The 17,782-nt window shown below is 45.9% G+C and overlaps 1 protein-coding gene across 5 annotated transcripts in view; it reads right to left on the bottom strand.

Moving 5' to 3' along the window:
- Positions 1-17,782, bottom strand: part of lrp4 (low density lipoprotein receptor-related protein 4) — a 495,226-nt gene that overhangs the window by 87,884 nt on the left and 389,560 nt on the right. For all 5 annotated transcript variants that reach the window (XM_072466626.1, XM_072466628.1, XM_072466627.1 and 2 more), the window contains exons 12-14: positions 15,865-16,095; positions 14,376-14,532; positions 11,011-11,228 (exon numbers count right to left, since the gene is read on the bottom strand). In XM_072466626.1, coding sequence (XP_072322727.1) covers positions 11,011-11,228; positions 14,376-14,532; positions 15,865-16,095 — 606 coding nt within the window. The remainder of the gene's footprint in view (positions 1-11,010; positions 11,229-14,375; positions 14,533-15,864; positions 16,096-17,782) is intronic.

Here is a 17,782-nt window from a genome sequence, read left to right as displayed (position 1 = left end):
GAACAAGTCATTTAATTAAAATTTGACCTATTCAAACCCAGCAAGATGAACGGTGGGATGAAGCCGGTTTATTTGCGGTCACGATAAGCCTGCCAATGGCAGTAAACATACGCACAGGGTAAAGTCCCATTGGGACAACCAACGTGTCAGTCCCCCGTCGGGTCGGCCGTTGTACTAGATTCTTATGAGACCCAGCTGGGTCCAAGATATCCCTGGGGGCCTCCTAGGGGTCACTACAGGACCCAAACCTAGATTTTGTCTGACTATCAATAAGGAGTAGCAGTAATGGACCACAGCATTGGCCATTGTCAACTTGAAAGACTAAAGCTCACCCTACCTGTCCAATAACTGTAGCATAGGGACCTGCACGATGGTGGCTCAGATGGTCATCTTTTATTTTATTGAATTTATTATTTTGGCACTGTTAAGTCACAGGCCTTGAATGGTTAATGGTAAAAGTCCGATGCACTCCAGTCCAGCCTATCACATTTTGCTATTTGCATAGAATTTACAGTGCAGAAGGAGGCCATTCGGCCCATCGAGTCTGCACCGGTCCTTGGAAAGAGCATCCTACGCAAGCCCACGCCTCCAGCCTATCCCCCTAAACCCAGTAACCCACCTAACCTTTTTGGACACTAAGGGGCAATTTAGCACGGCCAATCCACCTAACCCGCACATCTTTGGACTGCGGGAGGAAACCGGAGCACCCGGAGGAAACCCACGCAGACACGAAGAATGTGCAGACTCCGCACACAGTCACCCGAGGCCGAATTGAACCCGGGTCCCTGGAGCTATGAGGCAGCAGTGCTAAGCACCGTGCCACCTTGCCCCCCCCCCCCCCACTCTGCCATCCACAACTCTGCTGCTCAGGTCCTTACACTCATTGAGTCTTATTCATCCATCACCCCTATCCTCCCTGATTTATACCCACTCCAGGTTCAGCAATAACTCCATTTTAAATTCCGTTCCTGGTTTTCAGATCCCTCCATGGCCTCACCCTTCCCCCATCACTATAATTTCTTCCAGCCCACACAGAGGTGTCTGTGCTACTCCAATTAAGGCCTTTTGAGAATGTCCGATTGTATTCGCTCCACAATTGATGGCCATGCCTTCAGTTGCCTAGGCCCTGTGCTCTGCAATATCCTCCCTTATCCTCTCTGCCTCAGCTTTCCTACTTCATGATGCTGATTAAAAACTACGACCAAAACTTTCCAGCCGTTCCCCGTTCTACGGTTTCCCCGGCGGTGGGGGGGGGGCACAAACAGTGGGGAAACCCATTAACCGTCGTGGGACTGGAAGATCCCTCCACCGGCAAATGGTCTGTTGCTTCCGCGTAAAGCCAATGGGGGGTGGGGGTGGGGGGGGGGGGAAATCCCGCCCTCCCTCTTCATCTGATTTGTAGGCCATTGTCCTAACTTCACACATTGCTCCCTGAAGTGCCTTGGGACACTTGATGCTAAAAAATACAAATCGTTGACCTATCCATCCAATGACGTCACTACACAGTATATTTGTAGATCTGCGCGCAAAAGAACAAAGAACAATGCAGCACAGGAACAGGCCCTTCGGCCCTCCAAGCCTGTACCGGTCATGATACCAACCTTGGCCAAACCCCTCAGCACTTCCTTGTGCCGTATCCCTCTATCCTATCCATGTGTTTGTCAAGATGCCTTTTGAACGCCGTTAATGTATCTGCTTCCACAACCTCCCCTGGCAACGCGTTCCAGGCACTCACCACCCTCTGTGTAAAAAAACCTGCCTCGCACATCCCCTCTAAACTTTGCCCCACGGACCTTAAACCTATGCCCCCTGGTGACTGACCCCTCCACCCTGGGAAAGAGTGCCTGCCCATCCACTCTATCCACGCCCCTCATAAACTTGTGGACCTCTATCAGGTCGCCCCTAACCTACGACTTTCTAATGGAAACAGTCCAAGTCTATTCAGCGTCTCCACATAGCTAACACCCTCCAGACCAGGCAACATCCTGGTAAACCTCCTCTGCACCCTCTCCAAAGCCTCCACATCCTTCTGGTGGTGTGGCGACCAGAATTGTGCGCAATATTCCAAGTGTGGCCGTACCAAGGTTCTATACAACTGTAGCATGACTTGCCAGTTTTTATACTTGATGCCCCGTCCAATGAAGGCAAGCATTCCGTATGCTTTCTTGGCTACCTTGTCCACTCAAATGATGAATCTGCTGCTGGAAAGACTCAAATGGAATTACAGGCACAATATCGTGCATACAGCTCAAAAGACTACCCCTTATGCGGCTGCCTTCATTTCTCATGTTTGCTTGAAGGTCAACCAAAACAGAACTGAAACATTAGCCAAGTACCCAGAGTGCTTCATTGTGCTTGCCGAAGAAATCAATCTTACCTCTAACCCCTTTACCTGACAGTATGTAGGTTTGGATGAGAGCTACACTTTCATATGGACACATTGAGAAAATATAGCTGCCAGCATTTATTTGGGAAATGTATTCTTTGTTGGACGGCTGTATTTAGATGGCTATTGTCTCCGCAGCTTTTCCATGCTGGTTTTTTGAGCAGTGGCATTCATTATTTAAAAAAAAAATAGATGGCAGATAACGACCGGTGTAGGTGTGTGCCTGCTCAAACAAAGGAGGCAAGATAAATGAGTTCAGTCACGGTCCTTTACCTCACTGACCATTTTGCACGTTTCCACATCAAACATGATCTGGAAACCATCCAAGAAAGCATCACAAAGAGCAGCACACAAATACAGCAAGTTACTGTTAACCCGTTAACACAAAAAGCCGGACAATCTGTATGAAACTTTTCAGAATGAAGTGGTGTAAAACGATCCGTTTATCTGTGCTTAGCTGGAGGTCACGCTGGGGTTTGATTTCCACTGCTTTACATTTTAAAGTTCTTCACATAATGGCTCAAACGCTGTAAAAAAATAAAAAATCTCGGCAGCACGGTGGCGCAGTGGGTTAGCCCGGCAGCCTCACGGCGCTGAGGTCCCGGGTTCGATCCCGGCTCTGGGTCCCTGTCCGTGTGGAGTTTGCACATTCTCCCCGCGTTTGCGTGGGTTTCGGCCCCACAACCCAAAGATGTGCGGGTTAGGTGGATTGGCCATGCTAAATTGCCCCTTAATTGGAAAAATCTCCTTTCCCCGAGAGCGACGGATTGAGAGTGTCTCGATTAACCTTCTTGTTATTCTCTAGGTCAAAAGCAATTTGAAGATGGGCTTTTAGGCTGATAGAACTTTGGCTTCATTTTTCCATCTTATGAAACTTCAGCGTACATGTTCCGGAGATAGTTTGTTTGAACTCTTATAGAATGCTGGGTCTATCACTATTGTCCACAAAGAAAACTGAATGCGTCCCATTAAACTCCCAGGATGGTTACATACATACCTCCGCTGAAATTGTTTGGAAACATTGCACAATCAATTAAATAATTCTGTTCACAAGCCTCAAATTTCTTATTCTCTTTCGAAAGCAGCCTGCCATACAAGGAAAGGGCAAAGGGTAAAGTCGCCATAGTCTCAGGCTGCTTTCCCCTTTGAGGGGGAAGAGCTGACTGGTGGTGATTTAACCTGAGGGTCACCACGCCTCAGGCGTAAGGTTGAGAAGGCGGGGCCTTCATGAATAACCTCGGCGGTTACGGGAACTGAACCCGCGCTGCTGGCCTCGCTCTGCGTCACGAACCAACTGAACAAAACCGGCCCCCACGGGAAGACAAGGTAGCGACCAAATGTCTGGAGTTCCACCAATGTGCAAAAATGCGACAGATTTCCAAAGTTACATCCGAAAGATCCAGAATACAGCTTTGCGAATTCATTTGAATTGAGCAAGAATGGGCCCAGATTTTCAGCCCTCTGTCCGTGTCAGAACAGAGCGGAGCGGGATTTAAAAATGACGGGCAGGACCCGATTAAGGGATTCCCACCCATTCCAGTGAGATTTTTACGGTGTCGGAATAAGGGGTGGGTAACAAAACCTGCGCACAGCAATCCTGCCCTTGCCCACTCAATTGAGGGTCTCAACATTTTAGAGCCCCCACTATTTCCATGGAGTCAGGCCTATTTCAGTAAGAGACTTGGTTCACGGCAGCTCAGTGGAGTTGGGAACCATTGAGAATGCTTGTCGTGGACTCGGGAACAACTGTGGCCAACTGTGGACTGCTTCAGTGGTCGAACAGATGGCTGACGTGTGATTCATAGAAGTCAACCCTCTGTTGAGCCAGATGGACCCCTGTTCAGCCTGCTTCACAAGCTTCAATGTATTCACCTCTGGAGCCTTTCCTTGTATTGCGATGAGATGGAATACCATTTATGAATGCTTGTCTGAGATCCAAACATCACTAATAGATTCCACTTCATATCGGTTGTTTACACAGTTGTCAATGGAATTGTGCACTGTGCTTAATTAACAGTTTTGTGAGCTGTGAGAGGATTATGTTCGTTTGAAGTTGTTTTTGAATGGATGTTTGTTTATTTTGACAGTTTCATGAGCACTTCAAAGGCTTCTTAGTGTTACCAGAGGGCTCAGATTTCTGTCCAAAGTGGACAGTAGATGGGTGAGGGCCCATGGAGGGCATGAATGGGGCATGGAGGATTCATGAGGGATAATGGGGTCCTGGGAAGGATCCAAAATCCCCCCACAAGGGGGCACAGAGAGGGTTAGGGTGGCTAATATTCACTGAAACAACTGGGCCGAGATCCCAGTGAAGAGAGATGCCTTCGAAGCTGCCCACTTCCATTCCTGCCTTAGGCTTGCTTCCAAAGGCAGCAGCCCTGACTCCAACCTGCTCCCACTGCAGTACGATTAAAACACCGTGGGCAGATACTGCTGGGCAGGAGGCAGGGTCACGAGGTCAGGAAATGGCCCGACTCACGATTCTTTCTGTGAGGATGTAATTTAGGAGCGTGGCTTGCTTCAGAGCTCACGAGGGCCTCCTCAACTCCAGCTGGCTCCCGTTTGGCTATCACAACAGGTTTTCGTTAAAAATATTGAATGAACAAGATGTTACTGGAACAAATTAATCTAAACAAAATGCAGCACAGCAGAATGTTCAAAATGACTAAAACCACAGAATATGGTCTCATTTGTCTTTTCAATCAATTGGATTTAATAATCAGCTTGCCTTTTTATTTCAGTGCAGTGGTAAAATGCTGATGGATAGAACAATCTGCAGAAACTGGAAAATGAGTATTAGTCGGTTGTCAGCGATTGAATAAAAATGATAATACATCGGGGCATGAGACACATATCACTCAGGGTCACTCGATAGATCATAGTTAATGAAAGGTGACCTACTTAAGCACAGCTGCTAATCCTCCAATTAATTATTTAAATTGTAACATTTTAACTGCACTGCACAATACAGGCTGGATTATTAGCTCTTCATGGGAATGAGAATGGAGCAGACGAGCATGACATTTCACACTGCTGACTGAGTGAAGTGAAAGACGCCACAGTCCCAGAGGACTATAGGCTGCCCCCCCACGTTGGGAGAGAACTACCTGGTGGTGATTTACCCTGAGGACCACCACACCTCAGGTGGCAGGCGGGGCCCTTCATGGGAAACCTCAGCCGGCACAGGAATTGAACCCACGCTGTTGGCATCTCTCCGCAGTCTAACCAACCAACCAGTTTGTCAGCACCGTCCACCCACTGGGCCATTATCCTGGTGGCATGATAAGAACAAAGAACAAAGAAAATTACAGCACAGGAACAGGCCCTTCGGCCCTCCCAGCCTGCGCCGATCCAGATCCTTTATCTAAACCTGTCGCCTATTTTCCAAGGATCTACTTCCCTCTGTTCCCCGCCCGTTCATATCTCTGTCTAGATGCATCTTAAATGATGCTATCGTGCCCGCCTCTACCACCTCCGCTGGCAAAGCATTCCAGGCACCCACTACCCTCTGCGTAAAAAACTTTCCACGCACATCTCCCTTAAACTTTCCCCCTCTCACCTTGAAATCATGACCCCTTTTAATTGACCCCCACTCTTGGAAAAAGCTTGTTGCTATCCACCCTGTCCATACCTCTCATAATTTTGTAGACCTCAATCAGGTCCCCCCTCAACCTCCGTCTTTCCAACGAAAACAATCCTAATCTACTCAACCTTTCTTCATAGCTAGCACCCTCCATACCAGGCAACATACTCGTGACCCTCCTCTGCACCCTCTCTAAAGCATCCACATCCTTCTGGTAATTTGGTGACCAGAACTGCACGCAGTATTCCAAGTGTGGCCTAACCAAAGTCCTATACAACTGTGACATGACCTGCCGACTCTTATACTCAATATCCCGTCCGATGAAGGCAAGCATGCTGTCTGCCTTCTTGACCACTCTATCGCCCTGCGTTGCCACCTTCAGGGTACAGTGGCATCGAACGCCCAGATCTCTCTGTACATCAATTTTCCCCAGGACTCTTCCATTGACCGTATAGTCCGCTCTTGAATTTGATCTTCCAAAATGCATCACATCGCATTTGCCTGGATTGAACTCCATCTGCCATTTCTCTGCCCAACTCTCCACTCTATCTATATTTTGCTGTATTCTCTGACTCTCCTCCTCGCTATCTGCAACTCCACCAATCTTAGTATCATCTGCAAACTTGCTAATCAGACCACCTATACCATCGTCCAGATCATTTATGTATATCACAAACAACAGCGGTCCGAGCACGGATCCCTGTGGAACACCACTAGTCACCTTTCTCCATTTTGAGACACTCCCTTCCACCACTACTCTCTGTCTCCTGTTGCCCAGCCAGTTCTTTATCCATCTAGCCAGTACACCCTGAACCCCATACGACTTCACTTTTTCCATCAACCTGTCATGGGAAACTTTATCCATGTATATGACATCTACAGCCCTTCCCTCATCAATTAACTTAGTCACTTCCTCAAAGAAGTTGGCAGAGCTCCCTATCGACAAGTGGGACAGGTCTTCAAGCAACAATCTTTATAGGCCTTTGAAATCTTATTGTCAGAGGGCGGAAACCTGGACATATCAACCCGCACCCCCCCCCACCCCCACCCCCCCACTCCCCTGCCAATCAACAAACCCGTTGATTCCGTTGTCCCTCATGTAGTTATCCAGCTTTGCCTTCAATGCATCATTGCCACTCACCTCTACCACCACTCTGTGTGACAGTGAGTTCCACACTCTCTCTACTCATAGAATCATAGAATTTACAGTGCGGAACGAGGCCATTCGGCCCATCGAGTCTACACCGGCCCCTGAAAGAGCACCCTACCTAAGCCCACACCTCCACCCTATCCTTGTAACCCAGCAACCCCACCTAACGTTTGGACACTACAGGCAATCTAGCGTGACCAATCCATCCAACCTGTGCATCTCTGAATAAAAATGCTGCATGTTTTAGTATCTGTTGTATATCAGAAAAACATTATTGGCACAGACTAATCATTATTTCTACAGCTGAGGCAAGTGCCTTGAATCATCAGCATCCAAACTCTGAATGCATTTGTATAAAATCCCTGCCCTGCTATTTTGGTCTGGAAATGCGAAGCCGATCCCAGTATTCGTGACCAAGAGGCTAATAATCTAAGACGGTTGATTCAGCCATTAGGGAATGGAAGCGGCAGTCCTTCGATCCGACAGTTGACTTCCAACTCTGCTTGAGAATGGCCCAGAAAGCCACTTCTTTTTCTATCAAACTGCTTGATAACCCATCAGTACTCTCTCAGGGTAATCAGAGATGATCATCAAGTGGTGGCCTTGCCAATGGCATCCACGCATCAAGAATGAAAAAGAAACTGAGACAAAAATGCATCTCCTTCAAATGGTTGCTCCTCCCCACAAAGCAGAGACGTTAACTTCATATGTTAATAATCCCAAGAGCTCACTTTCAAGACAAGATCGACATATATGTCAGTTATTGCCTCTCACCTGACATTTTCCTTCTAATTTTTGACACCAGCATCTTGGAAATTTGTTTGGTCCAAATTGAATGAAAGGCCTGACTCTTTACTGGACTGGTTTGTTGTGAATGGGTGGGTCACAAGGTCACGGGGGACCCTGGCAGTATTTTTTTGGGGGGGGGGGGAACACTGGTGGAGCCCACTCAGGTCAAGTAGACTGACAGGAATGGGGGTGATCATGAGAATCCATCAGGTAGGCAGCCTGGATTCAGGAGACAGGTCTATGGGCACTCACCTCCCGGACCCAAGCAAGTACACACCTGGATGTAGCTGACAGATTCCCCAAAGTTTGGAAAACTTGGGCGACAAGATTTAAATTCGAAATGCTGAATGATAAATTGTCGGATTTTTGTTACCCGCCTGCCTCCTTGGGAGTGGGCTGACCGCTCGCTCAGCTACCCACCTCAAGAGATGGGCATGTTTAGGGCAGCACGGTGGCGCAGTGGGCTAGCCCTGCTGCCTCACGGTGCCGAGGTCCCAGGTTCGATCCTGGCTCTGGGTCACTGTCCGTGTGGAGTTCGCACATTCTCCCCGTGTATGCGTGGGTTTCGCCCCCACAAAACAAAAGATGTGCAGGGTAGGTGGATTGGCCACGCTAAAATTGCCCCTTAATTGGAAAAAAAATGAATTGGATACTCTAAATTTTTTTTTTTTAAAGAGATGGGCATGTTGGAGGCCGGTTTGGGTCAGTAATTGGATTGTTAAAATTTGAGACCCCCATCCGACCCAAGCCCACCCATTTTATGGGTTAAAATCCCCAGAAGGGAAGTAAACGAGCCTCCTTAAAGATCACTGCAGAATAACATACAATGTTGTACTTTAAAGTACAACATTTAAAGAAAAATACATAGGAAAATGATTCTGAAGACTCACTGCTTTCCTGGCTGCCAGTGGGTAAAGTACATTAAATACATAAACCTCACCACTCCCCAGCCTGGCTCCAGATCATCACATTGACAATCTGTTCAGATACCCAGTTACTCAGCCACTAATACCTCAAAACCACAGAACAAAAATAAGTACATAAAAATCGTACTGCCAATAGCATAAGTAAAGATGTCAGTATTTTCCGTTCGTTGAACAGACCGATACAATTACATCATTCTCCTTTAATTATAATTTGTCTGTTGGACTAGCTAAATTAAACTGCAGATTTCCTTAAAAGGTATCTTGGGGTAACCTTCCTTAAAGTAGCCTTCATGTCAGACAGAATATGTGTCATATTATTAGGACAATATCTCTTTGAATAATATGATGACCAACACACTTCAATGCTGATAAGATGTAGGACTATAAATCTTTTGACCCGTTAAGAGATAAGTTGCAAAATTGTAATATTTCATAGACATCGGACATTTGTGTTATGTAATTCAAATATATATGAAAGTTACAGAGCATAAATCATACCACATAAGCCTTGGCTGTAATGGGAATCCTTGCAGTAAAACACTTATCACTCTCTTCAAGGAAGGTGCAATCGGCCTAGTTTCAATGGCATTGCCGATAATCACCGTGACTATAATCTCAATTAGACTGTTAAAAAATGTATTCCATGCAGGTGTCAACATCAAACTCTTCCAGTCCTGCCAAAAGACCCACCAAATCTACCATGGATAGGAAATCCTGGCCAGTGTCAACATGAATTTTTAAAAATTTGTTTCTTGAATATGGCTAGGCCAGCATTTGTTGACTTGCACTTTGCACCCTTGAGAAGGCGGTGTTGACGTACCATTCGAAAATACCTGCCATTGAATTGTTCTCATCTGATGAACATATTTAAGATCAAATAATTCATAGAATAGAATCCCTACAGTGCAGAAGGAGGCCTTTTGGCCCATCGAGCTTGCACCGACCCTCTAAAAGAGCACCCTAACTAGGCCCAATTTCTTGCCCTATCCCCGTAACCCCACCTAACCTTTGGACACTAATGGGCAATTTAGCCTAGCCAATCCACCTAACCGGCAAACCCTTGGATTGTGGGAGGCAACCGGAGCACCCGGAGGAAACCCACGCAGACACAGGGAGAATACGCAAACTCCACACAGGCTGTCACCCGAAGTCAGAATCGAACCTGGGTTCTTGCCGCTGTGATTAGTGCAGGAAATGAACCTAAGTGTGGCCTCAGGGTGGCGCTCCGCCCCGAAGCCCAAAAATGAAGCAGAGTCCCGTTTAGTAGTGGGGTCGTTCTCGGCCCTGCAAGCACCTGGAAACACCCCGCTAAACATGCCCGAAGTGACTTTATTTCATTTCCACTAAATGGCGCCCAATATAACTATCGAGCAGCCAAGAGATTCATTCCTGGCTCCATGAATCTTTTAATGGAATGCTCCACTCTAAGGCTTAACAGTATGGCTAATAGAAACCCTAAAGTCAGGTCAATAACCTTCTAAAGTACTCCAGATGTACTTGGAAGCATAACAAATTGGAGGATTGGGAAAGGTTCATCTGGTCCAAAACCTAACAACAAAGGAGTGGCAGAGGGTGCCCACGAACTGCTGCACGAGGGAGTCACGAAACAATGAGTTAATCCCTTATATTGCTTCCTGCAAGTAGCTGAGATGGGGTTTCCATCTTTTGGTGCTTCCCCTTCGCCCCTCATCACCCACACATAACAAAGTGCCTGAGACAGTGCAAAAGTTTATTTTTTATTATCGCTTTTTTTCCTGATGTGCGAAACTTCGCCAAAAAAAAGCATGCGACAGACCTTTGACCTGTGCAATGTTCAACTGTACTCTTCACTGAGTCTGTTTGTCATTGTATTTGAAAACTGTGCTGGTTTTTTGGGTTAATGTGTATTTTCACAGTTCTGTAACTATAAATCCACTCTTCGATACGGTGGGACAACAGAAATTCTGCATCATGGCAGGACACTGCAAAATGTATACCAATATTTCCCTTAAGAGTTTAATATTAAATAGTGCACAATGGCAGTTTAATAAAATATTTTCCTGTATCTTTATATATGAAAGGAATACATAATGCAATGTATGCTTGTACATAGCAACCGCCAACATCCGCCAAATCAACGTAGCTTTATGCTCCGTAATAAATCATCATTCCAATAGCAAAATGGTAACGTGCATACCTTGGCTGATCACTGCTTTTCTGTTCTGACCATCAAGGTCCGCTCGTTCGATCACATGATGCTTGGCATCTACCCAGTACATCCTTTGGCCTGCATAGTCAATGGTGAGCCCATTGGGCCAGAAGAGATGGGTATCTGCAATTATTTTGCGGTTCGACCCATCCATGGCTGCGTATTCTATCCGAGGAGTGTTACCCCAGTCCGTCCAATAGATGGTTCTGTGAAATGCAGCAGATAGACCGATTGAGTACATAGGGTCATGTGAGGACAAATGAAAGCAATTTTCACTCAGGAAACAGAACTACCATGATTTTCTGTTAATTAAATCTACACAAGCAAAATAAAACTGAATTAATTGAGGTGGCAAATTAATAGTCATTGAGCTTTGAAGCAACTAATTAAAAAATTTTTTTTTTTTAGAATAACCAATTTAGCGTGGCCAATCCACCTAACCTGCACATCTTTTGGGTTGTGGGGGTGAAACCCATGCAGACATGGGGAGAATGTACAAACTCCACACGGACAGCGACCCAGGGCCGGGATTCGAACCCGGGTCCACAGCACCGCAGTCCCAGTGCTAACCACTGCGCCACATGCCGCCCTTCGAGCAACAAGTTACGTGACGGTTTGGCATGTTTCGGTCAGATGCACAATTTGCAACACTCCTGTATATCCATGCGACTGACCTCAATGGAGCTGCAAATAGGTGAAAATTAGGGACATTGATCTCTCTAAGGCCATTTATTCATCAGTTTCCACAAGCATTAGATTATTCCGCCAAAGGTTTCAGTTTTGGCATGAGTGTGGAGTTGGTGGGGGAGGAGGTACAAACCAGAAAAAAAAAGCATTCAACAGCAACAAGATTAAAGTTTATAACGACATCCTAAAATTACACTTGATATTCAATTGCTGAAATCATCCTTTGAGAGCAAACCAGAGACTGTTATTCTGCACTGTAATGAATTTGCATCACCAAACATCAAATCCCACAAAGCGGCTGGCAAAAACATTTCCAACCGTTCCTGATGGCGGGATCTTTTGGGCCCGCTGCGGAGTCCCCGGCAGCGGAGGGTACAAACAATGAGCAAACCCGGTGACAGTGGCGGGACCAGAGGATCTCGCCACTGGCCCGTGGTGGCGGCCTCCTCCATCGCAAAACACGTTGGTCGTGATTCAGCGACCCTGTTGCACCCGGCGCAAATCTGAGTCACCCAACTCGCTCCGCCCAGCGTAATCTGGATCTCGCCCTCAGTGGGTGTGATCCAGATCTGAATATTTAAATGAGCCGGGATCGAACCTGGGACCTCAGCGCCGTGAGGCAGCAGGGCTAACCCACTGCGCCACCATGCTGCCCGTTGTTATCAAGTCTAATTGAAAACGAGAATGTTCTCACTTTAGTTACAACATGCTGCCACAACACACTGCGACAGTGCAACATTTTGGAAGTGATTTATTGAAGTTTGAAGCTATAACGTGGAAGTCATAAAGCCAAATATAATAATAAACAACTTGCTAATTGCAGTGTGAAACTCTGCTCGGAGAATTTAATTAAATACAAAAGAAAACATTACAGTTTGAGTTATTTGAAAAATGTGTCTTAAAAAGGCTTGCGTTCCCCAAGTTAAAAAAAAGACAATGGGAATGATTAATGGATCCTCCTTTGGAGAATTAATTCCGTAGCATTACCATAAAATATAATGTGTACCTGCAAATACCAAAAGGATATGCTCGCAACACACTCCCGACATGTGGCATTCTTTGCGGTCACACACGTCGCAATTCATCCCAAAAGGGTCCGGCCGCAATTGATTTTCCACAAAAAGGGAATCAAGTCTGGAACCTTCCCGATAAATCAAAGTGACAGGGTCACGATTGCAGAATGAGGGGTCAGCCATTTCAAACTGAGACGAGGAGCAATGTCTTCATTCAGGGTTTTGGATCTTTGGAATTCTTTATCCCAGAGAGCCGTGGCTGCTCGGACATTGATCCCAGGCAGAGGTCGACAGATCTTTGGGTACGCAGGGCAGGAAAGGATTTGGGAATTATGCGAGCAGGCATGGCCGAGCCAAAATCTGAACCACGGCCTGAATGAACGCTGGAGCAGGGCAGAAGGCTTAACTGGCTCCCATTCCCTGTGTCCTTATTCAATTAAGTCTTGATGGAAACAAATTAAAAATCCTACAGTGTAGCCACAAGCATATTTTGGCAGCAAAATTAGCCAACATAATTCCTATGCTTTAGACAACTGAAGATCGCTTTCAATCACCCTTGTTATTTCAGTGGTCCTGTTTCGCTGACAGCAACATTTGTGCAGTTGGGTCTGAACTTGGGATTTATAAATACTTATAAATGTAACCTATTGTCCTCGCTCTGAAATTACACTGAGGGGGGATATTAGCTTACAAATGCTCAACGCGTTCATCTGAAATTGCTCTCTGTTCTTCGAACAGATGCGTTAACACATTTATTTTAAATAATGAACAAAGATAGCAGAGAGATAGTTCAGAGAGACAGCATGATGATATTCATGCATTAGTAGCTCGTAACAACTAGATCGGTATTTTGTCCAAAATGGAAGATTACAGAAAGTGGAGAAATGTATTTGTGACAACTGTTGCCCGGCTCACGAAAACATGACATCCTTGAAGATAGGTGAACGGATAGATCCGAACGTGTGGTGCACTTAATCAACAACTGGACTGGGATAAATGAGAACCCGGGTAACAGAATGATGACCACAATTGGGACAGGCTGAACACAAAACCAATCCCAGAGAAGGAAACCACAATGTCAGGACTGCAGGAGCTGTTTAAAAATAGAAAGCCCACATTATAGAGTCAGTAAAAGGGACAGCTGAAACAGCAACAGCGGGGAGGGGGGGGGGGGGGGAATATCAAAAAAACCTGCCAAGTTTGGAGAACAAATTAAAAGTAAAAAGAGACCAGTTAACAATCCATTCCAAGCCAAGTGCATTCATTCCACTAGGATAAGCAATGCCCCATCACTCAGATGCATTTGTGGATTTGCCTGGGGCTCTGAGACACCACAACTAATATAACATCAAAGAATGAGGTTAATTTACTGTGTATGAAGCGACGCCTTTAGGCAGCCCCCAGTGACAGGGTGAACCGTGTCAAAATGGCCTCTGGGAATGCAGAATGCTAAAACCGAAATTCTGAATCATTAAAAACAAATGCTACAAATGATAATTGATGTTGAGGTTAGAATATGTTGCTAAATGCAGTGATTGAAAAACAAATGTAATTTTACTTGAAACGCATGTGAGTCGAAACAGGCGGTATCGGTGGTTAATGCTACAGGTGACTGAAACAGAAACCGGAGCAATGTCTACGGCCTTGCCTTACCCCTCCATTGGATGTAGTGCAATGGCCCGGGGCTTCTCCAGGTTTTGCCAGAGGAGTACTTTCCTCTGTGTTCCATCAAGATTTGAGACCTCAATTCGCGACGTCCCAGAGTCCGTCCAGTACAACTTGTCGTGGATCCAATCGATAGCCAGCCCACCTGACAGAGATGAAATTTTTGGGGAGACGTTACGCAAGCTGATGTCAGCATCTCCCCGATTTCGGCTGCGCATGAATCGCAAAGCAGCACCTAAAAACCCTTTATAGAGATATAGAGATAGAGCAGCAGCATTTCCCTGACTCACATCGGAGTGACTCACACTGCCAGAAGAAAATAATTGACAGAATATAAAACCTTCCTTCCGCTGTGCAGTTTCAATCATTTTATAATTAGCTCGCTGTCATTTCCTTCCCAGACTCCACTGAAAATAAACATTTTAATCCCCCAAAATACTGCGTAGATATGGATCAGAAACAAATACAGTTCAAAACTGCCTACAATTGTGTTTGCTGGGCGAGTCAGAAATACCAACAGAATGAACATCAAGCTTAAAGTCTGCAGGCATATTTAGAATGTAGAAAATAACCGATTTTAAACAAGGAACGCCCATCTTCCTGGACCCGATTGGCCGAAGATTTCAACCGATTTTGATCAAGTTCTAACCACAGCAAAGATGTCCTGGACTCCGGGGAGAAATAAATCCATGGCCATTTTTAAAAGCTCATGGTATTAATAGACAATACATGTTTCCGAACACGCAAAAGCAAAGTGAAGGGCAAGAATCAGATGTGTCGGTATTGATGTGTATCTGGAGAAATCTTTCTGTTGAGCACACGGCAGAGTATTGATTACGTTGCAAATGTTATGTAAGTGGTTGGTGTTTGCAGTTCAGCTGATTTTGCAGCCTCTGCATGTGTCTGTTTAGAGAGGGGAGCAATATAGAGGTTCATCATGTTAATATCTCGTCAGTTACGTTGTTAAGGTTTGCTAATGTCAGTTACATTGTTGTGGTTAAGAGAAACCGGCGATGGGTATTAACTGTGTTTGAGCACATATAAATAGGGGACAGCTGGGACACTGGGTTGAGTGGCAGGAGAGCTGTGACACTGAACAAGTCAATAAGCTCTCTCAATAAACAAAAACTCTGTGTCTTGGTTTCGGCTTCACCATCCAGCTTGGATCCTATTAACACATTTCTGTGAGCACTGGGTTGCTCAAAGCCATGAAGAAAAGGTCCGCTGTGGGTAAAGAATCGAGCCGTCTCACCTCTCGTTGGCATGCTGTAGTGCCCATGTCACATCATCACAAATGTCTCTGATCACATGAAGGAAATATTATGCGTTGCTTGCAAATGGGCATTTTGAATCTGTGCAAAATTTGAACAGTGATGGTCACGCGTCTTAAGGTGATAGCTCGTTTTATGACGCATTGCTTAATGTCACCCAAGCAACGATAGTTTCAAATGTTCATCTGATTTAAACCGATCTATACCTGGACTCTCGAGACCTGTTGACACCACTTCCTCCACGTTACTCCCATTCAGATTCGCTTTCATAATGCGGTCTAAGGTCACATCCGACCAGAAAACCAGCTCCTTGCTGTGGTGGAAGTCCAGGGCGATAGCATTCTCCAGATTGTTGAGTAGGAGCGTGTATTCCGATCGGCGGGGCAGGACCTGACGAATATCAATGCGATTTGCAAAGAGCAGCACTGGTTCTGGTCCTTAAGATAATAAAAATTTCATTTATAGACAAAGTTAACGGGTGTATTTCAGTCAACAAGTTTTCAAGTGTTCCCTGAGATTAATAACAAACCAATATAAACCATCAAATAATTTGGCATGGAGTGTCACTAGGGGGGGGCAGGAGGAATTTTCCGGTGGGATCTTCCGGTTCCGCCGATGGCGAACCCCCGCTGCAGATTTCCCGACGCCGGGGTGGTGGATTCAATGGCAAATCCCATTGGCAGGAGAAGATCCCGCCATGGGCCAATGGCGGGCTGTCTTTCACTGTCAAGAGCCACATCGCGGGGGCACGTGGAAAATCCCACCCCCCCTCCACCACTATTTCAATATTGTGACATTTCACAAACATGAAGGTGGACACAGCTGTTTGAACCAATCCATCTTTGCACCCAGGTAAATGGGGGTAATTACAGCTGTGGGGAAACATGCATAGAAAATAGAAGAAGGAGGAGGCCATTCGGCCCTTCGAGCCTGCTCCTCCATTCATTATGTTCATGGGTGAGCATCAAATTCAATACCCTGATCCTGCCTTCCCCACATATCCCTTGACCCCTTTAGCCCCAAGCGCGATATCCAATTCCTTCTTGAAATTACACAATGTTTTGGCTACTTTCTATGGCAGCGAATGCCACAGATTCACCATTCTCTGGGTGGAGAAGTTTCTCATCACCTCAGTCCTAAAAGGTTTACCCTTTATCCTCAAACTTTGACCCCTCGCACTGGACTCCCCCACCATCGGGAACATTCTTTCTGAATCTACCCTGTCTAATCCTGTTAAAATGTTATAAGTTTCTATGAGATCTGCTCTCACTCTTCTCAACTCGAATGAATATAATCCTAACCGACTGAGTCTCTACTCATATGACAGTCCCACCATCCCAGGAATTGGCCCGATAAACCTTCGCTGCACTCCCTCCAGAGCAAGAACGTCCTTCCTCAGATAAGGACACCAACACTGCACAGAATGGTGATGGGGGACATTGTGGTAATGTCACTGGACTCGTAATGATCTGGGGACATGGTTTCAAATGGGCGGCATGGTAGCACAGTGGTTAGCACTGTTGCTTCACAGTGCCAGGGTCCCAGGTTTGATTCCTGGCTTGGGCCACTGTATCTGCGGAGTCTGCACGTTCTCCCCGTGTCTGCGTGGGTTTCCTCCGGGTGCGCCGGTTTCCTCCCACAAGTCCCGAAAGACGTGCTTGTTCGGTGAATTGGACATTCTGAATTCTCCCTCTGTGTACCCGAACAGGCGCCGGAATGTGGCGACAAGGGGATTTTCACAGTAACTTCAGTGCAGTGTTAACGTAAGCCTACTTGTGACAATAATAGAGATTATTATTACTAAATCCCTCCAAGGCAGGTGGAGAAATTGAAATTCAATTGACAGACTAAAAACAAAATGTGGAATTGGAAATTAGTAACTCAGCAATGGTGACCATGCAGCTATCATTGAATCCATCTGGTTGACTAATACCCCTGTCGGGACGGAAATCTGCCTCCTTTATCCAGTCTGGCCTAAATGTGACTCCAGACCCACAGCAAAATATGGTTGACTCTTAATTGTCCCTCTGTGGGCAGTGGCCTCACAAGGCACTCACTTCGAGAGCAATTAGAGATGGGCAACAAGTGCCCAAATCCCATTAAATATTTTACAACTTACACCGT

Source organism: Scyliorhinus torazame, chromosome 10 (genome assembly GCF_047496885.1).
Source record: "Scyliorhinus torazame isolate Kashiwa2021f chromosome 10, sScyTor2.1, whole genome shotgun sequence".
In the NCBI taxonomy this organism is placed as follows: domain Eukaryota; kingdom Metazoa; phylum Chordata; class Chondrichthyes; order Carcharhiniformes; family Scyliorhinidae; genus Scyliorhinus; species Scyliorhinus torazame.
Note: the sequence above shows the minus strand (reverse complement) of the source record. Positions and strands in the feature narration are given on the sequence as shown.